Here is a 23,791-nt window from a genome sequence, read left to right on the forward strand (position 1 = left end):
TATTCAAGATTTATAACCAAGTAACTGAAGAAATATAGATATTGTGCCTTCAATAGCAGACAAACCCTTCATCTTATAAAATGTTTTAAAATGTCATTGTAAATAAGTTATGGTTACAAATCTCTGATGTCCTGGTTATTCAGTCTTCTAAAGAAGGGAAGCACACGCCATGCATCCTGATAATAAAGAGACCAAATGCTAAAACTGCAGTCAAGACAGTAAAGTTTTAATAAGGCAACCACACAGATCTGATTGCCGTATTAAAACGTTACCGTCTTGGCAGCATTTCCGACATTTGTTCCCTTTATAGTTTGCAAGCGATATAGAGTGCTTTTCCACTCTAGAACATGGGATAACCAGGGAAAATGCGAAGTCATTCACAATCGATTTATATGAGAATTGCTTTGTTGCGCAGCATATTCGCCCTTCACTCGCATTAGACCTGTCTGAACTCTTCACTTCTGTTGTTAAATGTATTCAGATTCCCAGACATTTACACTGTGGGCCTGATTTGTCTTGTATTTTTCCCCATTTTCTCCCTTTTCCCCTCCCCAGGATGATTGCACGGGTGACGCTGGTCCCGCTGCAGAACCATTCAGTGCTGCTCTTCAACTAGCAGGGATTGCTCCTGCAGTGGCAGTCGTCCTCCCTCTCCGCCCCGGGACCCAGATGCATCATTTCCGCAGCATTCCCATCCCCCGTCGGCCCCAATGGACAGGAGACTCGAATGTGAGTCTCCTGCACCACAGCACATAGCGCTGTGGCCAAGCCGCAAGGCCAACTCTGGGGGCATGATCTCTTTACAAAAAAAAACCAAACAAAACAAACTAGGAGAAAGCCCTTTAAAATCAGACCCTGTGAGGTTAGCCTGTAAAAGGTGGGTCTCAGCCACAATAGGGAAATCTTTAGTACTTTATGTAATAATGCATACTGGTTTACATTATTAAAACATGTTTATTTAAAATGAAATGTTTATGCTGATACCTTTGATCTAATTAAATGAAAGGATGCTGCTACATGGGTTTGCTTTCTATTAGTACTGTAGAAAACTCAACAGGCTGCCCTCGGTTACATGAAAATCATGGCAGAAATTGTAGGAAACAGTACAAAATGTATTTGCTGAGTTTTCCTGCAAAAAGAAGCATAAGAATATAAGAAGTGCCATGCTAGATCAGATCAATGGTCCATATTAACACAGTAAATGGTAGATGATAAAGACCAAAATGGTCCATCCAGTCTGCCCAACAAGGTGTTTAGGGTTCTGTCGGCTGCTCTGTGGAGATTATCCCCATGCAGAAATGTTACATTACACAATTAAAGTCCAAGGAAAAAGAAACAAAATGCAATGCTAACAACTCCTCCTCCACAATGTAATTCATTTAATGATTTCCCATTTAGATGACCAACCTATATTTGCAAGACCTTCATATTTTAGGGCTAATGTTGCAACTAGATCTCCAGCAACTTGTGTTGCATGCACCTGCTTATAATCATGGGGCTGCAATATAATTATATGTAATTTTTGAAGTCTTTTTAATTACATATAAAAGAAATACTACTTATCTAAATGAGAATGACTCATCCTTATGGTGTCCAAAATTTACAATTTATTTTTTTTCTCAAAGAAATGCATTGTTCCCAGGTATAGTTGGATGTCCTGTTCTTTGCAAAAGAATATACCATTCGACAATAAACCTGAATGCCTCGTTCTGCAAAGTCCCAACATGGACCGCGTTTTGGGAGATAACCTTTTGCTTCAGGGGAACTAAACGACAGCATGTGCGGGTACTGAGTCACATCCCAACCATTTTTAAACTCAGCTTCCCTTCAAATTACCCTTGTTCACTTTACATCACTGAAAAGATGTAATCTCTTTGCGTGCGGGAAATCCTGGAAACCAATCGCAAAAGAACACATCACAACGCTGGCAACCATTAAGCAGTTGATATAATAAAACTTTATCGGCAAAAATATGAGCAATATAATTAAAGATCTTCTATAAAAAATGTTTTCAGTAAACATCGTCTTTCATACTAAGTAATACCGATCTATTTCTAGATTGAGACCATAGAGATCCAATACTATTCTCTGTAATTGAGTAAAGCTTTTCTGTTTCCACCTTGAGACAAGGATATAATGAGATCTATCACAAGCTAACGCAATTGTCCAACGTTGTGAGCCTGTTGTATACAGTGTAGAATCAGTGACTTGATCTTTTGTGTCACTAAACAACTCTTGTGTTCATTGAAACGTGTCTTCACCATTCTTTTTGTGCAGATTAAGGCATACACCACCCACGTAGAAGAACAGACTGTGCGATGGTGTAATTTGACAATATGTTGTCTCTTGGGAGGATGCCACTTTGGAACTTCAGTAGTCTGATCGCAATGGAAACACCGATTGCACCTAGAATGTCCAGGGAACATAGTCATGCCAGTGCTAGCAATAGGGAGAGTTGACTTACCAACCTGTTCTTTAATGTTTTGGCCTCTTGAAAATGCAAATCATGGAGGATCTTGAAATACACTTTGCCACTGTGAGATATGCCAATATTTTTTTATAATCCTCATAAGAACATTAGATTTGTTGGAATAACGGATAGCACATTTAGATCTTACATCTGTTTCTGAAATTCTATATTACAATAATAAATCTGTATTGGCATATCTGGTTCTTTTCTATGCCTTCCTGATGGCTTCAGCAGGATACCTCTTTCTAAAAATCATGTTTGCATCTCCATAATTTGCTACTTAAATTCACTTAGATCTGAACATAAACGATGAAGCTGTAAAAACTGGCTAATAGGTAAGCTTTGGCAGATTCTGTGTGGATGAAAACTCTCATATCTCAACAGGTTATTGTGTTCTGTTGGTTTACGAAAAATAGATGTTTCAATAAGACCATCCTTAATGGTAATCAGAATGTCCAGAAACGGCAAGGATACATTACTGTGTTCCATACTGAACTGTAAATGAGGATCAAGAGAGTTTATCCAGTTATGAAAGACACTTAACTCTGTGATAGATCCATGCCAGATAAAAAAAACATATTGTATCAACTACTAAAACATACATAAACGAGTTGTAAATGTAACCAAACAAAAAAACCCTCAAAAACATTTTTGAAAACAGTCCTTACATGAAGTAAAGCACAGCTTCTCAAATTATTGCACCTCAACAGCCTGGGATGCTGCGGGGAAACCCTAACATCATCGGTAACTGTGCATGAATGTTAAATTTTTAAAAAATTTTTAATATGCTGCAGTTAAAAATAGTCCAAAATTATAAATGTTGAAAACGTAGCTTTTTGTAACTCTCAGGTGAGAAATCAAGACCGGTCACCAGATGCTGCCCAGGGATTCGAGAGTATTCACCATCAACTCTCTGCCTCAGGGCAGCAGAAGTCTTCCAGCTCCCTTCCCTTCCCGTCCCCTCCATTTTATTATTTTAGCGTAGCTATTTATTTTCTCCCCTTATTGGGCGCCTCAGCTCACCCTTTATTTTATTAGTATGTTTACGGTTATCTGTTTGCAGTATTCTTTTGTACTATTACTTTCTTATTCGTTAATGTATATCTATTGTTATTTGCACCCATCCCCTTTACCTTGTTCGCTGTATTTCTCTTAGTTCTTTGTAAACCGATATGATGTTCCTACGAATGTCGGTATAAAAAAATTTGTTAAATAAATAAATAAATAAATAAATGCACTGCCATCGTTATAGGGATACTTTTGAAACACTAGGCAGTGTCGGGTGAACAGTCTTGCTTTCTCACCTGAGAGTTACAAAAATCGAATGGGGTAGATTTTAAAACATGCACATGGATGTGGGTATTTTATAACTTGCACGTGTCAGCGCGTGCATGTTATAAAATATGGTTCACGTTGCGCACATGCGAGCCGGATTTTAAAATCCCTACGCACATGTGTGGGCGGGTCGGGACTCGTGGGGAGGGGGGGCATTTAAAAAGCTATGTGCTGCGACGCAAGTAGGACTTCCCCAGTTCCCTCCCAGTCCACTCCAATTAAGGAGCGTACTGGGAGGGAACTTCCCTTTACCCCTACCTAACCTTCCTGCACTTGCCCCTCTCCTCCCCGACCCCCAACTATTATAAGTTTTGTATTTACCTTGCTGCTTTGGAGCAGCAGTAGACTCCGCATGCCGGCGTCTAGCTGGCGCGCGCTTCCCCAGGACAGTGGCTAATGGTGCTGTCCCGGCTCTCCCTTCCTACCCAGACCACGCGTCCCGGCTTGCCCATTTCAGACAGGCCAGCACTTCGGCACGTATCAGGGAATACGCACGTGGCGCGCAAGGCTTGGCCACGGGTGTAACCCCCAAAATTTATGTGCGCGGCCTTTTTAAAATCGGGACATAAGTTTTCAACATTTATAATTTTGGTCTATTTTTAACTGCAGCATATTGAAATTTTTTTTATAAAAATTAACATTCATGCACAGTCACTAATGATGGTAGGGTTCCCCCGCAGCATCCCAGGCTGCTGAGGTGCATTCATTTGAGGAAATGTTTCACTTCCTACAAGGATTGTTTTAAAAAATGTGTTTGAATGTTTTTGGTTGTTTATATAAAAAAATATATCGTTGATATATCTTCGCCAGTTGCATAAACATGACAACCATCTAGAGGGGAAAAAACTCTTACACTACAGGTTACCCCATTTTCATCCTCTAGCCATTTGGGATCCTCTGTGTTTTTCTCACACCCTTTTGAATTCCATTATCCTTGTCTTCGCCACCTCTTCCATGAGGGCATTCCATACTTCCTGCACTTCTGTGAAAAAATATTTCCTGGTGTTTCTGAGTCTAGTCCCTTATTTATTTTTATTTATAACTTTTATATACCGACATTCAAATGAATATCACATCGGTTTACATTCAACAGGGGTAACAACTTAAGTGAAGGACTGGAAAAAATAATGAACCAGGATAAAAATAAAAGTTTCATATCAGGATCCCTGCTTTTGCAGCTTCCTTTCCATTGGAAAAATTTTGATTCTTGTGCATTATTAATAGCCTTAAAGAATAAAAAAATCTGTATCATAGCCCCTCCCCCCGTCTCTCTTGTCCTATAGGGCGGTGGTTCTCAACCAGTGTGTCGCCAAGCACACGTAGTGGTGTTGCCCTACTTCCCGGTCCCCTGCTGGCCCAGGTGCTCCCCCTAGAGCAGTGGTTCTCAACCTTTTTCCCATCATGACACACCTGATAGACCACGCTTACATGTATGACACTGCTCATTACAATTCATAGCGGAAATAAAAAAATGCCCAGTATTATTTTTATTGAGAATGACACAAGGAAAAGATAAGTACTCTGAACAGAAATTGTATAAATAGTAAATATCCCACACCAAAACAGCACCAATTTTCCAACATTCAAACAGTAACCACCTTACAAGGCAAAACTGAAAATATTACACCAGGCCTTAAAACTCCAATACTCCTATTAGGAAAATGGACCAAGCTAGGCTGCTATAGAACCGTACCAGAAACTACATTCCAGCAGAATACCTTACCTCAGTCACATGTGTAGACCCTCACCTAACAAAGAATAAAGAGATCATAAAGCATAAATAGAAACATGCAGACAAAAGCTGAACTGTAAACTGCAACAAGTCAGAGAGACTGTATACAGTGTAACAAAGGAAAAAGAGAGACATCACCAGTCCTCATAAAACAAATCAAGAAATATAAAATCAATAGCAGTAAAACCATAATAAAAAGAACAGATTATTTCGAAACACTGATGAGTGGAATATCCAATAATTAAAAACTCATAGCAAAAATGTCTAGATACCAATAAAATATTTCAATTAGCAGACACAAAGACCCAATCATGAAAAATAATAAGGATAAAAAAATGCTTTGCTCTGCATACCTGGTAATGTTTGATATCCAGGTGCCCTGAGATTGTTTTGAATTAGCAGGAGGAGGGATGGTTTGCTTGCAACTTTCTCCTCTCTCACACTGGCTCTCAATCACACACATGTACACATACTTTTTCTCTCTCACTTATATAGGCTTTTAATCACACATTTACACACATGCTGTCTGTCTTTTCATACACACACACACACACACACACACACACACACACACACACACACACACACACCGGCTTTCAATCACACACATATACATGCTATCTCTTGCTCTCACACATACAGATTCTTATTCATACACTTACACATAATTTCTCTCTTGTTCTCTCAGTTACACACAGGCTCTCAATCACATACTCACATACTCTCTCACCTACCCTGGTTCTCAGTCACACACAGATACACATGCTCTCTCACTTACTTATACACACAGGGTCTTAAACATACATATACATTATCTCTCTCACACACAAAGGATATCAATCATACACAGGCTCTCAATCACACACACATACTCTCTTTTACCCAAATGGGTTTTCAGTCACATACTTATGTACATACTCTCTCTCTCTCTCTCTCTCTCTCTCTCTCTCACACACACCCACCCACCCACACCAATACCCTCCCCCCACACACACATACAGGATCTCAAACACATATGCTTGCTCAAGCTCACTCACTCACTCTCTCTCTCCCCCCACTGAACTAGCAGCAGCAGCAGCCTCCTCCACTTTCAGCCCTCGTGGCTTGAGAAAGGATCCCCATTGGCCACAGGGGCTGACGTTGCTCCTCTTTGCTTCATGCTGGGTGGTAACTTCACCTGATATGTTACAGTTCTGATCTGTCGTAAGATAGGAAATGGCCCAATGAACATGGGAAGGTCCAAAAAAACAAACCGGAAATTGATCCAATATTGCAGTGTTTATTGATCCTTTTTCCTTCTGGTTGCTACTCCAATGAACATGGGTGCACATCTAGTTGATGGAGTTTTAAGCCATAGGTTCTGAGTGCTCAAATATACTAGATTCGTGGTTTAAATTGAGGGCTTGTCTTTGTTTTTTATCTGTCTGTATTTTGAATCAGCTGGCTGCTTTGGTGAGTAGTTGGTTAGTTCTTTGCCAGAGGATTTTAAGATCTTGACTTGTGGTATTGGCTGCCGGGCATGCTTCTGAGAGCGGAAAGGGTAGAGGTACCCGTGGGTGCTTGCCATAGACAATCTGGAATAGGGATGAGCCTGTGGAACAGCCAATTGATTGTTATTTATTTTTAACTTTTATATACCGACATTCTTGCATTAAATGCAAATCATGCCGGTTTACAGTGAAACAGAAAAAGCAGGAAAAAATTCCTTAGTCGAATACAATGAAACAGCTTAGTTAACAAAGGAAACATAAATATAGATTTTTACATATACACAAAGGTTTTCACGAAGGGGTGCACAAAGGGGAGAGCCCCTTTGTTGCGCCCCTTCAGCGCGCGACGCCTGGCGCGCGACGCCTGGTGTTGAGGCTGTCTTAACTGTCCGATGTTAGTGACATCATGGGAGGGCGGGTCTAATGATCGCAGCACTTACATCGCTGCTTCTTTCCAGTTCCAGGTGAAGATTAAGCTGTTTCCTTCACTTCCCCTCCCATGACTGTGGGGTGAGAAGCGCTGCAGGGTGCCCCTTGATGTTATCTGGCTTCCCACCCGCGAAGCCTGGTGTTGAGGCTGTCTTAACTGTCTGATGTTAGTGACGTCATGGGGGGCGGGTCTAATGATCGCAGCACTTACATCGCTGCTTCTTTCCAGTTCCAGGTGAAGATTAAGCTGTTTCCTTCACTTCCCCTCCCATGACTGTGGGGTGAGAAGCGCTGCAGGGTGCCCCTTGATGTTATCTGGCTTCCCACACGCGACGCCTGGTGTTGAGGCTGTCTTAACTGTCCGATGTTAGTGATGTCATGGGGGGGGCGGGTCTAATGATCGCAGCACTTACATTGCTGCTTCTTTCCAGTTCCAGGTGAAGATTAAGCTGTTTCCTTCACTTCCCCTCCCATGACTGTGGGGTGAGAAGCGCTGCAGGGTGCCCCTTGATGTTATCTGGCTTCCCACACGCGACGCCTGGTGTTGAGGCTGTCTTAATTATGTTATGGCAGAACTCTACCTATGGAAGAAGAATAGCCCAATTGCCCTGTCGCTCATTGACATACATTCTCAGAAAGATTTTGAGAACCTTATTAATTCTTTCTGTTTGCCCATTTCCTTGCGGGTGGTAAGCGGATGTGAAATCTAGTGCTATCCCAAATCTTTTGCAGAGACCCTCCAATACCAGATCATGAATTGGACACCTCAGTCCGTAAGGATGTGCGAAGGAAGTCCATGAAGGCCAAAGACATGTTGCACAAAGAGACAAGCCAGCTCTGGTGCAGATGGCAAGCTAGGAAGTACGGTGAAGTGAGCCATTTTCAAAAAATGGTCTACCATGACCCATATTGTAGTGTGGTCGTTGGAGTGAGGAAGGTCCATGACAAAAACAGTGGACAGATGGGTCCAGAGTTCCTCAGGCGCAGGCAATGGCTGTAACAATGCCCAAGGTTAGGCATGTGTGCTCTTATGCTTAGCACAGATAAGACAACATTCTACAATACTTTTACATCTGACTTCATGTGAGACCACCAATAGTGGCGAAGGAGGAGTTTGAGAGTTTGGGTGGCCCAGGATGACCTGCCACATGAGAGTCATGGGCCCATTTGAGTACCTTTTCACGGAGTCATTTAGGAACTACCGTCTTTCTGGGCGGGACTGGTGTTGCAGTTGTGGCGAGGAGGCTCTGGGATATCCTCAGTCTGGAAAGAGTGTAGAGAGCATCTACACACTAATACCAGAATCGGTTGCGTCGTCAATAACACTGCCAGCATCTGACACATGTCCTTTTCTGCAAAGATGTGGATAGAGTTCATTCATAATTACATGAAAAATATACCATCAACTCCTTCTCCTACTTCCCAGATGGATTCATTCTTACAAAGATTGTAACTCAAATGGATTCACAGTCCTTTATATCAAACTCTTCCAGTAGTGCATCAAGAAAAAAAAATCAACCTAATTGAGAGGTAAGTCTCTGCTTATAATTTTGAACTCAGATGAAGATTCCCATACCTCTTCTCAAGAGTTTTCAGGAGAATCTTTGCAGGATTCACCTGCTTTACCTGAAGAGCCATATCCTGAACCAATGAGAAGGTCCTATTCCATCAGAGGATATTTCGTATACAGAAAGATAACAGAAAATGTGTTCCTTTGCAAGAAGAGACAAATAACAGATGATTTTCCAGGTATTCTAAAATATATTAAAACTCCCAAGCAAACTCCTGATGTTCCAATTCACAAGATATGCGTGCGCCGGCAAGCACATGTTATAAAATCTGGGGCAGCGCGCGCAAGGGGGTGGAATAAAGCAATTTTCGTGCAGTGACGCATCGCAGCCTTCCCCAGTTCCCTACCCCCTACCCTAACCTCCCTTCCCCTCTCCTTCCCAACCCCTAATTCTTACCTTTCTACTTCTTTTTATTTTATTTCACAGCTTACTTCAGGGCCCGACCTGAAGTAAGTTGCTGCCGGTGCGCGATCCCCCGGCACTGCGGCAAATGGCCGCTGTACCGGCACTTCAAGCCCCGCCCCTCCCCACCCCCCAGACTTCCCCTTTTCTTTGGCCTGGCTCTTGTGCACGTAACAAGGGTTACACGCTCGGCCGGCTACTTAATATGCGCGCAGTGCGCGCAAGGCCCAGCTATGACACAACCCCAATATTTTACGCACTTGGACGATTTAAAATTTGCCCGTCTGTATCTATGGGAATATACCTTAATGAATCAGGCCCTTAGTTTGTTATCTTATTAGCTGTCTAGAATTTAACTGGATGACTGCCCAAATATTCATTTAGCCAGCTAACCTCTGTGTTAACTGACTAAATGTTTTTGAATATGGACCTTCTTAAGACCTTCAAACAAAGATATGAAAAACACCTTTTTCTAACTTGCTGGTTACCAAGATTGATCTCAAAAGTAAAGTCCAAAATTGTCCAACTGCCTTGTGACTCTGTAGTGGTTAAGTCAGCACTGAAGAAAGCTAAGAAGTCAAAGATATACTCAAATGATCCTCCAGGAAAAGATCTTAGATTCTTAGAAAATATGGGTAATTGTTTTTCCAAGCTTCAATGCTATAAAGTAGAATTTCAGCTCACCAGTTACAACTGATTGAATACCTTTTATAATATCTTACATAAAATGAAAAATATATCAGAAGATCTTTCTCTCAATTTACAGGATGAGTTTACACCACATATTAATGAGGCAGATGAATACACAAAACATCTTACAAGGTCAGTGTATGATGGATTTGATACTTCAGGATCAATAGCCCTAGCTATTGGTGCAAAAAGATTAGCATGGCTCAAGGAAGGTGGAATTAGAGAAGATGTGCATGAAAAATTGGTCAATGCTCCATATTCAGGAGATAATTTATTTGGGATTAAAATAAAGGAGACAGTGAATATCATAAAGGACTACTGTTCAACTTTAAAAACACTATTAACTTTGACATCAGATCCTATTATGTATCGCAAAAGATATCAGGCACAGTGTTACAGGAGATAATATTACTACTATAGAAGAAATTATCTTCCGTACCCCATGCAGAGACAACATCCTCTACAACAACAGTCTCAATTACATCAGACTCAGACTAGACCACATCCAAGTGAAAAGTTCCAGCAAAAATAAAACCAATGGTTATCACAAAACCGTCTGAAAGTTTTTGACTACAAAACATTCTAATTATTTATTCCATCAGCTCTTCTAATTGGGAGAAGGCTTTGTTTTTTCTATACCTAACAGTCAGACATCACCACAGATCACTGGGATCTCAAAATTATCATGTAAATTTTCAGACTGTTCTTCGTACTCTATTTTTGTGCAACCAACATACATCTCTGGACCAGCTTTAAATATTACAGAGAGAAATACACTCCTTACTACTAGCTCATGCAAGCCAGTTCTGATAAGAAAAAAAGGGAAAGATTTTTACTTTAGATATCTTGCAATTCATAAAAAATCAGGAGGCTTTGCCCTATTCAGGACTTAAGGAAACTGAACAAATTTCTAAAGAAAGAAAAGTTCAGAATGAATTCCCTCAGTACCATTCTACCTCAGTGGATAATCAGCAACTGGTTAACCATTTTAGAATTAAAAGATGCTGAAATGTATATTCCTTTTCATACAGGCACAGAAAAATATCTCTGATTCTCAGTAGCTGAAAAGCACCTCCAATAGCATGTTCTCCCATTTGGCTTCTCTGCAGCTCCAAGAGTCTTCACAAAATGTAGGAGCAGCCTATGTCAGAAGGAACAATGTCTTGTTGTTTCCATACTTAAATGACTGGCTGATAACTGAATAGATCCTCAAAGGAAGCAACTCAAAATACTGATTTTATTAGTCAATGTTGTGTTTGTGGACCCTTGAGCCACGACGAGGTTGGAATCACCACCGAGGGCAAGCCCCCAATGACCCTTGTCGTCGGGAGGTGGTACAGGTGGGGAGGACCCTACAGGAGCTTCACCTATACCAGGTTGAGCCCTTGGGTGCCGGGGCCAGCAGGACTTAGGCGCAGGTCACTCCCGAAGAGTGTCCGGAAGAAGGCAAGGCGGCGCCAGGCAGACCGGGTCAAGGCTGGCAGCAGGCAGGCGTAACCGGGAACAGGCCGGAGTTCACGGCAGGCAGCGAAGTGGCAGAACAGTGAGACAGGCCGGAGGTCAGGACAGGCAGCGAAAAAACATAGTCAGGATACCAAGCAGAAGTCAAAACCAGGAAGTCAGTCCGAGGACGGTGCAGGAGTGGAGACGGGATGGGAACACAGGATCAGGAAGACAAACTGGAATGCAGGATCAGGAACACAATTGGAACGCAGGATCTGGAACACAAATTGTAACACAAGATCAGGAAAAAGCAACAATGCACTCACCAAGGAGCCTGACCTGTTACCAAGGCGAGGTGCTAAGATCTGAGCTGGGTTTAAATACCCAAGCTCAGTGACGTCATCTCCTGGGCTGCAGAGAAGTTTCCCGCCGCAGCCCCTTTAAGAAGGGGAGAGACGCGTGCGCGCCTAGGTAGACGCTTGCGGAGGCTGAGTTGGCGGCATCCAGGGCCGCATGGGCAGGCCGCTGCCACAGGATTCGGGGCTAGGCCGCCCCGGCCCGCTGGGAAGAGAGGTTGATATGAGCGTCCTCCAGGAGAGGTAAGGGGGCCCGGGCACGGCGACCAGCGGCCAGGAGTCCTAACAGTCAAACTCTTCTCTCTAAGGTTTCTATTGAATTGTGAAAAAAATCCCATCTTTCTAAAAGAAGAAGTTTGGTGTTTCTAGGAGCACATCTTTATACTTGAAAAGAAATAGGTTTTCTACCTCTAAAGAGGATGCACAACCTGATTAACATAGTTCAAAGATTATCCATCAAACCAGCAATGTCTACCAGAATCTACATGGAAATATTGGGATAAATGGCAGGCATGGTCCATGTGACATTCTTTACGCGTCTTCACATGAGAATCACTCAGTCGCATTTAAAACTCCCTTGGAGTTAGCATCTACATCAGTTACCCCACAGAATTCCAGTCTTCAGACATCTCATTCAATCTTTAAGATGGTCGACTCATCCATCCAATCTCCTCTGCATTCAGTTATTCCACCCCCACCCGCTACAGATTCAGCACTTCTTATCCATGGATGCCTCCAGTCAAGGTAGGGGAGCACATTTCAAAACATTATATTCTTAAAGGACCTGATCCAGACAGAATTAAGCTCTTCATATAAACCTTCTAGACTCAAAGCCCTTCTTCTATTTGGACCATGGCTCAAGAAAATAGTAGTTCAAGTTCAGATGGAAAATATAATAGTAATGTATTATATAAACAAGCAGGGAGGTTCCTTAAAATTGTGCAGGAAGCATGCAATATTTGGAATTGGGTAACAGTATGGGAAATAGACCTCACTTCAATTCATCTTCCAGGGAAGGACAGTGTCTTAGCAGATTCACTGATTTTGTCCTCTTCATTCCGATATGCTTCAGTTCCTTTTCGGGGGAAGCCAATGATAGACCTATTCACAGCACCATTCAATCACAAATCCCCTCTGTACCACTTGAAAAGGTCATCTTTGGATATCATAGAAAGAGATGCTTTCCGGATTCCTTGGAATGAACATTTAATGCTTTTCCTCCAATATCTCTCATTGCCAGAACAATATTCAAATTACAGAAGGAGAAGGGTAAAATGATTTTAATATTTCTCTTTTGGCCATACCAACTATAGTTTCTATGGTTGTAAAGACTTGCTGTTGTTGAACCAGTTCACTTAAAAGTATTCCCATCTCTCCTGACACAACAGAATGGATCTCTCCTTCCTTCTAACCTTCAGTGTCTAGCCTTCACAGCATGGATATTAAAGGGCAGCTGGTACACAAGTTGCCTTTCTCCACAGAAGTTAGACATAATTTTAGCAGCAAGAAAACCATCTATTAGACATGCTTACAATTGGCTGCATCTCCGAATCAAATATGCAATGTTTATGTTGCTTCAGAATCTCCTAAATCTCTTAAATTCTGGACTAAAGACCAATTCTATTTCTGTTTACTTGAGTATTATTGCAGTATATCACCAGCACTTGGAAGGGTTTCCAGTATCCAGACTTTCCATGGTAACAAAGTTTATTAAGGGGCTTCTACCCAATAAGGTGTTAATCTCTCTTTTGCCTTCTCTTCATTCCAAGTTGCATTTTATCCCTGTTTTATTGTAACTGCTACCTTATTCTTCTATCACATGTTAATGTTTTTAAGTTATTAAGTATTTATTCTGTTGTCACACCTTGTTATTTGTAAACCGGCATGATGCGACTCCCATCGCGAATGCCGGTATATAAGAAATTTAAATAAATAAATAAAATATAAATAAATAAGGACTCTCCCATCGCAGTGGGACCTCAGTGTTGTACTTTCAGTGCTGATGTTTCTATCTTTTGAACCCTTAGCAAGCACTGACCATGATTTTCTGACCTGGAAAGTAATATTTCTAGTGGCTATAACATCAGCTCATCTGGGTAAGTAAATACACAAATAAAAAAAACAAAACAGGGTAGTATTAAGATCTCTAAATTCCTACCTAAAGTAGTTTTGTAATTTTATCCAAATCAATCCACTTTTCTTCTTACATTTTTTCTCCAAACCTCCTTCAAACAAAGCTGAACAAGTGCTCCATGCTCCAGTCTGCAGGAAAACATTACTGTTTTATTTAGAACTAGATATACATAAAATGGTGTCATAAACATGTATGGAAATATTTAAATTGTATTCATTGTTTACCAAAACTATTTCAATTATTTATACAAAATATAAAATGCAGAAATCTCCACAAACATAAATACTACCCAATCCACACATACACCCCACTAAAAATTGAACTACTCCCAACTAGGACCCTAGTTTCGATGACTATATGCCATCTTCTTCAGGGGATACCTAAGCGTAGAGGGTTTATCCAGCTAACTACTTGAGCTGCACAGCAGGTGAAAACGAACCCTGGCATTTTTAAACAATCTCCATGCCTCCTGCAAGCTTTTAACTATCACAACTGCTCCTTTTATTTTCCTTCTAACCAATTTCCTCATTTGATCATAGTTTCTTTTTTATGGGGTTAATTTTCAAAAGCCCTTGCGTGCATAAAAAGCAGTTTTACATACAGGAATGTGCTTTTTGAAAATAACCTTGGGGGGTTGTACACGTAAAAGTATGAATGGAAGCAATTTCATTCATACTTTTGTGTGTACTGCAAAGAGGTGTTCCCGAGAGGAAATTTGGAGCAGGGAAATCATTTGTGTATATGCTTTCCATTTTTATGTAGATGCAGACTTTACCCGTATGTGTGCTGTTATACAGTTACCTTCCCTAAGTTAGATACAACTGCAGTAGTTTTACTTAGCATTTGTCCTTCACTGATTACAGATTTGACGGCATTAGGATCACTATTGTCAAACAGCTCCACCACATTACACCTTGCATCAGTTCCTGCATTCCAGTAAAAACTCGATCTAAAGTAGTTCCCTTTCTTGGTTCCAAGACCAGCTGCTCCATGAACCATCTAGAAACTAGGAGTGTTTTCAGCCAAAACGTTTTTTCTCTCTTTCATTTTGTTTCAGTCTTTTTTTTTGTTTCATTAATTTTTTTTCATTTCATGTAATGTTGTTTTGTTTTATTGTGTTAATTTTTTTTTAGTGTGCACTAAAATCATTTTGTTGCACAATGTGTCAACATTCACTAAAACCTTTTATTGTATGATAAAATGAGTTAACGTGAAGGGAAGGATTCAAGATGGTGGCATGAATGCGATGTTCCCTTTACTTCAGCATTTTTTCCTTAAGACACTCATTTTCCTCATTAAACCTCCAAAAAGGAAAGGAAGGCCTTGTGCTTACCCTCAGAATTGTTGTCCTTGCTGCCAGAACAACCTCATCTGGATGGCTTTGCCAGCCATACTTCTGGGATTGGGGGAGGCTTGGGCCCCTTGTCGGTGTCCCTTGGAGGAGCAGAGGACTTTTGGGGCAATGTTTTCCTTAGCTCTTGGACCAAGTGTTGCCAGCAAGACCTGAGGTTTATGTGGGCTTGAGACAGGAAATGGCACATGCCAAAGATGGCAGTGCCTTGCTCCTTGTGGGAGGGGCTGGTCTGCAGAGCGAGAAGCCTTGTAACATTATAATGGTGGAGGAGAGAGGCACAAGCCAACGCAAGGGCTTGGAGCAAGATCAAGCTGGAAAGGAGATGGTGGAAGAGAATGTCCTATGCTCTGGTGGGAGTATTTCCGATTCTCCCTTGATATCTGGCCTTAAGCTGGTAAGAGTTCCTCTACCTTTCTTGGTCAAGCCAGCTGTAGTCCACATTAGGTACCATCTGGTCTGCTCTTGTGAGAGTGGCTTCATCAGTCACTTGGTGTGCCTCTGACTTGATAGTACTAGTAAATCTGAGTCTGACTTGGTGCAAGTCCAGGAAGCCCAGACTGTGAAATAAAAGGGAAGTTTGAAGTTATAGGTTCAGGGCTAAAAGCTGTGGATGCAGCTTTAATTCAAGACAAGATGCGGTTGCATAGGAAAATGGAACAGATGGCAAACTACGTGAGACATCTTAACTTCCCCTTCCTAAATTTCCCTAAAGTACCGGGTGTCAGGTTGTTGGCCCTTGTAGAACACTCACACAGGTATTATGTATCTATACTGATTTATTTAATAACAGTGACAAAATAACATTTCCTGACTTTTGCACTCCAGGTAACTTAACAGGTAACTCACAGCTTTCTTCCAGTCCAGGTGTTCAGTGCAGGTCATTTCACAGTAGATCCTCTTCATAGACAGCACACAACACAATTGAAGCAAGGCTTCTACTTACAGGCGTGGCACAAAACTTCCAGACTTAACCTCATAATATAATATTAGTATATACCAGGAGAAGAGCTCACAGTGTTCCTTTGGGATCCCTAACTTTTCTTTGGCATCCTAGCTGTCTAAATACTGGAAACACCTTCCATGTGTTTGAATCCCCTGACCACCAATCCAGATCCTCACGGCCAGGACCATACAGCAGGCTATCTGCTGTCTGAAGTTGGAACTCTTTGAGGCAGACTGTGGCTGTATGCATAAGGCACTAGCTCCAAACCATGCAGACTCTGGTTCAAGGCCATCTTTCATAAATACCTACAGGAGGTTTTGGGTATTGCTCTTGCAGCCTTTCCACCTGTAAATACATGTTTTTCTTCCTGAGAAAGAGACTGGAGGAAGCTAGAAAGAAGAATCCGTTCTCCCTCCTATTTTATCGGAGAGAGTAAATGTGTCAACATTGTTGGAGATGTTGAGTAAGGAGGAAAAGGATAGAACCATTAGCCCTGGGGGAATGCAGTGCTACTGCGGGAATGCAGAATTGCCCTTTCCCGCAGCTTTCTCCCTTCACTTGCAGAATTCAGACCACACTGCCACTCTGAGCGCTTTCGCAGGCAGGATTATGGCACTAATTAATATTTTCTCATCAAGCCTTGCCGGAAGAGGAAGAGCATGATCCCCAGAAGCACATGGAAGACAGTGCAGCACAGGTTAGCCTGCCCGAAAACCATACTTTGGATGGGTAGGGAGGACTTCTGAAGGCAATATGAGAGCTGTCACCAGGGGTAGGGGAGGAGAGAGAGAACTGTACAAGGAAGAACTTGATTCCATATATATCTACCATTGTAAGAGGCGCATTTTCAATTCAGGATGGGTAGGGCAGTGGGGGGGGGGGGGGGGGGCGGTGTTATATTGATCTGCCTAGGGCACTGCAGATCCTTACTAAGTGAGAAACATGTGAAGGCTCTTTGTTTTCTGTAATATTATTTAAATGAAAATACTGGATTGCACTGAAATGCAGATTGATAATTTGCAAAAAATATTGTGTTGTTATGACAAATAAATATGCAGAATTTTGTAGACTTTAGAAAATGTGCGCGCCAAATATTTAATTTTTGGTGCAGAATTTTCAATTTTTTTGTGCAGAATTCTCCCGGGGAGTAAATTATCCTTTTGGTGTCTTTTGTATTTCAACAAGTCCATAATATGATCATGCGCCTATATATATATTTTTTTTTTCCAAATCTGTTTATTGGGGTAAATGCGCCTGTATTTTTGTTGAGTTCAAGCATTATTTGTTGGACAGAAGATCTGGATTTATCCAGATATTTCTAGATCTCTCAGGAACACAGAAAGTTATTTTTAGCTATGCGGCAGGAGCTGAGAGCTCTGGGCATGTCATTTTTTAAAGATATCCCTGTAAGTGTATTATTAATTATGCTGGAGTTAGGTATCATTTTCTTTACCCCTGAACAGTTGCTTTACTTTTTGGACTCCCCAGATAATCACAGGAGCTGTTTCTGTGACTGAGAAGTAACTAGGCAAGATTAAGAGGTGTCTTTTCCTTTTATTTTCTTTCTTTCGCTTAGTAATCTTGTATTATTTTGACTCCTCTCCCTTAATTTGTTAGGGGCTAGAATAAAATATTGGTTTGGGATTATTGCCTTTTTTTTTCTTGGCCGTGTGTCCAATGCTTTCTGAAGCAGAATGTTTCTCGTGATGACATTTTGGAATTGCATAAGTATAAAATAAAAAGAAATGAGTTAAAGTGCATGTTAAAAGTTTGAACGCACATTAAAACATTTGGTATGCTCTCTAACTAAGTGAAATGAAAGGAAAGAAACAATAGCCCATGCCTGCTAGAAGCTACCTCCCTCACAAGCCCTGGTGAAATATTCATCCACTTGAAAGCTCTCGTTATTACTGGGTTTCCAGTTTTCTCAGCCTTTTTAATCTGCGTTAACATTTCACAGTCTGTTTCACTATCCTGATCAGGTGAGAGGGAGACTGCTTCCACTGCTCTGTGTTTCCCGGACATGCATGGAATTCCTATTTGTAGAGATTCCAGTTTGCTTCCTGCGGATCTTTGCATCCTGTTTGACTGTTCGGCATCTTTAACATAGGCGGCCCCCGCACCCCCCAGTCTGTCTGCTTTATCATTCTGATCTTCAAGTATGTTTGGTGTCGCAATGTCCCACTGAGTATCCTCTTTCCACAAGGCCTCTGCGACGCCTCTTTAGTGCAGTGCACTCTAATTTTCATCAATTGTATTTTTTTAGATTACTGGCGTATGCATTGAGTCACCTAAATGCATTCTTTTTTTTATTTTTCCTGTTCGCAACTCGCTTCTTATTAGCAGTTGATGCAGGAAATTTGACGTCCTTCATATTGGACTGTTCTTCACATGATCCCCCTGAGCTTCCTCAGCATTAGCCACATCCCTTCCATCAGGATACTCTTATCTTTGCAGGTACTTCACTCAGAGCTACATGCTCCTGAGCAACTGTCCCCTATAATTTGGTTGGAAGACTGGTTTCTATCTCCTTTTTAATTCATTTTGCCAGGAACCACTTTTGGTAGGCTTTTATATTAGAAAAGTGGCCTATAAATTAAAATTGTGTTCTAAGGTGCAATGCACCCTGTTGGACTAAGATCCCCCTTCCCAGTTTCCAGTGAGTCTGGAATCCATCTCCTAACTGGTGGCAGCCTGTCCATTAGCACATTGATCCCTGCAGCCTCATCGTTCCAGTTAATTAGGTCAATGGTAACAACACCTACAAACTTAAACTTCTTAAAATAATTGTAATGATGTAAATCAGTATACACATTTAATAGATAAACTAATCAAAGTTGATTTTAATTGTTGCTAATTAGAACATGAGACCCACACTTTGCAATCTAAGATGGTGGTTTATATTCAACTATTTTAGTTCAAGATTTAGTGCAGCAGATTGGATTGAGATGTTAACAGCCATTAAGTTGCAGGCACCAACCAAAATAAGCCACTAAGCTTGTCTGTATTGTTACATTTACACGGGTCTGTTACAAAGTATTTCTGAGAGTCATTTTATAGAAAGGTGGTTTTTTTTCCCTTCTTACCTTCCTTAATTCTTCTCACCTTTACTAAGGTTCAGATAATCCAGAAACAGAATGGTAAGAAGTGTCCTGTATAGTTGCTAGCATTATTAATGAATAGTCTTATGAAAGAGGTAGTGAATCTAAAGGTAAGACAATTGAAGCCGAATGGTAGCATGGAAGATCTGGGTCCTACTAATGGGTAAATTCAGTAGCAAGTAAATATGATGTCTGTAATCTGTGCTGTTGGCAACATTCACCATTGCCTTTTTCTCTCCTTTTTCAGATTTTGAATCCACTTGTTTCCAAGGCTCAGCTTTCTCAAACAGTGCAGTCTCGCATAGCTAGTTGTAAAATCTTGGGGAAGTTAGCTAACAAGTTTGAAGCTCATGTGTGAGTAGTTTCTCTTTCTTTCTATGTTATTTACAGTACCACCAGCAGTTTAAATGACAAGCATAATTGGGGGTTCACCCTGGATTTCTATTTGTTCAAATTATTTGCAACATAAGTTTAAAAGCACAGTAATTACTTTCATACTAATTATTGTTATTAAAACACAGCTTTCTGAAGCGTATTGTCTTTTCCCGAAAATTTGGAAAGGTTGTGGATTAAGTGCAACAAATTCTGTATCTGTCTTGTACATTCAGTTTTTCAATACCCTGTTTATTTCTTTAACATTGTTTCCTGCCTTATAAAGCTGCTATGATATAAATCATTGATTGAGAAAGTGTAATACTGCTATAAAATGGCTTCCAGTTTAAATCCCCTCCTTTGCAAATGGTCTGTTTGTGACTGTCTCCCACTTACATCTACTCCCACAGCCACATTGAAGGACACAGTTGAAGCTTTGTACTGTACCCTTAATTACTGGATGCCTATCAGGTTTACTGTATGTAGTAGCTTTCTAATACACATTGCTAATTCCTAACTCAATAAATCCCTTCATAAACAATGAGGAAAGGTCTCAAGGAATGCTGATCCTTGGGATTCACCTCTTCTAATCCTTCGCTTTGGAAACTGAAATATGTTTGGTACAAATGTGCAACCTGAGGTTTCAAGGGTTTTGTTCATAGGCATTGAATGGGAAAACTCCTATATAATTTAGCTGACATGCACGCTCCAATAGGAGAAGTGAAGCCTTTCTTCTAAAGACAGCCTGGTTTCCAGCTCCAGTTATGTGTTAATGGTGGAGGGAGGGGAGGGGGGGGGGGGGGAGGGGAGAGAAAGGAGGTCTTTATTGACTACGCTGTGGCTTTGGTTGGAAAAACCTGATAACCAATTTTAGTTTTTTCTACGACCCAAAAGATAGGATCACTATGATGTTCAATCACATGCAAATAACTGATCAGAAAGTTGTCTTCAAGGGGCATGCAGGTCCTTCCTGAGGGAAACAGGAGGAAGCCCAGCTACAATTGACAGCTGACCAGTCCCTGCCAAGCATTTAGCTAGCATGGGACAGCCTGTTTAAAAATCCTTTTAAAGCTGATTATGTAACTTCTAACTGCACAGTAATGTTTTAAACATACAAAAAAACATTCCAGCTGGTACTTTTGTCTACAGTGCACGTTACCATTAAAGTTAATTTGTTTACATTAATAAAAACTCCATTTTTTTTAGCATTAAGAGAGACATTCTTCCACTGGTAAAATCACTCTGTCAGGATGTAGAGTACGAAGTTCGGTCCTGCATGGGTCGGCAACTGGAGTATATAGCGCAAGGAATAGGGTGAGTGCGACATACTTACAGAACTTGCATGGCTTTTAATGAAAATATATTTCTCTTTGTTTACCTAATACCATTCAAGTAGCATCATTTATATTAAAATTAACAATGTTGCCACAATCCCTCAAGCAGAACAAAGGTATTTTTATTTGATTGTGTGAAGAAGAGTAAGCCAGGGCTGTGAAAACTCTGGTAGAGTTTATTCTATTGCAGCATGGCTTTTTAGCTTTAATTACAATAAAATCCAAAATAACTGTTACTTTTTTGTTAATACCTGTATAATATTGGAAATAATGCTTCCAAGTAGATGTATTCAAAATGACTTGATATTGAAAGAATGTATTTATTTATTTATTTATTTAAGTTTTTTAATATACCAACATTCAAGACGATAGTCCCATCATGCTGGTTCACAAGAAACAGGGGTGCGATTATAATAAACTTTACAATTTGAACAATAGTGCAGAAAAGCAGTTACATGTAACAAGGAAATCAATAACTTGGGGTAAGAAGGGAAATGTAGATCAGATAATTATATAAATATAACAACATTGTAAGAGGAGGCTATTAATGCTAATACTAGCGAAGTGTGTTGATTGATGGAAGTTAAATAATGTTGGAGTTAGGAAAGGCCTGTGTGAACAGCCACGTCTTGAGTCTTTTCTTGAAGATTGAGATGCTGGGTTCCATTCTAAGATCTGGGGGAATGGAGTTCCATAAAGTTGGCCCGGCTGTGGAGAAGGCCCGATCTCTAAGCGTGATGTGTCTGGTAGTTTTGGCTGGAGGTACTTGAAGTGTTCCTTTGTAAGCTTCTCTTGTCGGTCTTGTTGAGTTGTGTAATCGTAGTGGGATATGGAGATCAATTGGGGCTAATTGATGGATGTTTTTGAAAATGGTGAGAATGGCCTTGTAGATTATTCTGAAGTGGATGGGCAGCCAGTGGAGGCCTATCAGGATAGGGGTTATGTGTTCTCTTCTCCTGGTGTTAGTGAGTATCCGGGCGGAGGCATTTTGGACCATTTGCAGTGGTTTGGTGTGTGATGAAGGGAGACCAAGCAAGATGGTGTTACAATAGTCCAGCTTTGCGAAAATGATTGATTGTAGAATCGTTCTAAAGTCATGTGTGTGGAAGAGAGGTCTTATTCTTTTCAGCACTTGGAGCTTATAAAAGCAGTCTCTGGTGGTTTTGTTGATGTTAGCTTTCAGGTTTAGGTGATTGTCAATTAGGACTCCTAGGTCTCTCACTTGTGTAGTATTTGGTGAGGCTGGATGAGTGGGTGTGAGGGAGCTGTTTTCTGGCGTGATGAGTAGAAGTTCTGTTTTTGATGAATTTAGTATCAGGTTGAGGCTTGTGAGAAGCTGTTTGATATTTTGGAGGCAGGTTTCCCAGTGAGACAATGTTTTCGCGAGTGACTCCTTGATGGGGATCAGGACCTGGATATCGTCAGCGTAGAGGAAGTGTTTGAGATTGAGGTCCGTGAGAAGTTTACATAAGGGTAACAGATAAATGTTAAACAAGGTAGGAGACAAGGATGAGCCCTGAGGGACTCCTACTGATGCGGGGTGAAGTGAGGATTCTTTATTATGAATCTTAACCTTATATCCTCTGTTGCTGAGGAAGGTTCTGAACCATGATAGGGCAGTTCCTGAAATACCTATGGCTGTTAGTTGGTTGATGAGAAGGGAGTGATTGACCGTATCAAATGCAGATGAAAGGTCGAGTAGGATCAAAAGGAAGGCTTGTCCTTTGTCTAAGCCTAGGATGATGTGATCAGTCAAGGAGATGAGGAGGGCTTCCGTGCTTAAGGTTTTACGGAATCCGTATTGTGATGGGAATAGTAGGTTATTGTCTTCAATGTAGTTTGAGAGTCGTGAGTTTACCAATTTTTCCATAATCTTGGCTATGAAGGGAAGGTTAGCTATCGGTCTAAAGTTGTTAGGATCGTTGGGGTCAAGATTTGGTTTTTTGAGAAGGGGTTTGAGTGAGGCTAGTTTGAGGTTGTCAGGGTAGAATCCTTGTGTGAGGGAGCAATTTATGATGTCTGCCAGGGTTTTGGAGATAGAATCTGGAATTGATAGTAGTAGTTTCGCTGGGATGTGATCTGAAGGGTGAGAGGAAGGTTTCATTTTCTTTAGAATTCCTTGGATCTCAATGGATGAGGTTGTGTCAAGTTCTTCAAATCGAGTGTTGTTGATTGAGGGTTGAGGAGTGGTTAGTGGAACAGTGGGGTTAGAGGGGAGCTGAGATAGAAGACTGTTGATTTTGTTGCTGAAGAATAGAGCTAATTCTTCCGCTTTCGATTGAGCTTGGTCATGTGCAATCTCTGACTGGTTTAATTGTGTAAGGTTGGATACATAGCTGAAAAGGGCTTTGGCATCGAATACAAGGTCGTGTATCTTCGAGGCGTAGTAGTCCCTCTTGGATCTTAAGGTGCTTGCTTTGTATTGATGCAGAGATGATTTGTAGATTGAAAGGGTGTTGTTTCCTGGGTTTTTGCGCCATTTAGCCTCATTTTGCCTTAGTTGGAGTTTGAGCTTTCTTAGTTCTGAGGAGAACCAGGGCTGTCTTTTGGAGGAGTTCTGGTGTGGTTTTTTTGTAATTGGAGGGCATAGCTTGTTAGCTATAGTTTCGGTAATTGTATTCCATGATTGAAGTGC

The 23,791-nt window shown here is 41.0% G+C and overlaps 1 protein-coding gene across 4 annotated transcripts in view; it reads left to right on the plus strand.

Moving 5' to 3' along the window:
- The window catches only part of PPP4R4 (protein phosphatase 4 regulatory subunit 4), a 553,487-nt gene that overhangs the window by 269,092 nt on the left and 260,604 nt on the right, over positions 1-23,791 (plus strand). For 2 of the 4 annotated variants that reach the window (XM_029597867.1, XM_029597868.1), the window contains exons 6-8: positions 556-729; positions 19,698-19,804; positions 21,029-21,136. In XM_029597867.1, coding sequence (XP_029453727.1) covers positions 556-729; positions 19,698-19,804; positions 21,029-21,136 — 389 coding nt within the window. The remainder of the gene's footprint in view (positions 1-555; positions 730-19,697; positions 19,805-21,028; positions 21,137-23,791) is intronic. The other 2 variants (XM_029597869.1, XM_029597870.1) reach the window with 1 other exon arrangement.

Source organism: Rhinatrema bivittatum, chromosome 4 (assembly GCF_901001135.1).
Source record: "Rhinatrema bivittatum chromosome 4, aRhiBiv1.1, whole genome shotgun sequence".
In the NCBI taxonomy this organism is placed as follows: domain Eukaryota; kingdom Metazoa; phylum Chordata; class Amphibia; order Gymnophiona; family Rhinatrematidae; genus Rhinatrema; species Rhinatrema bivittatum.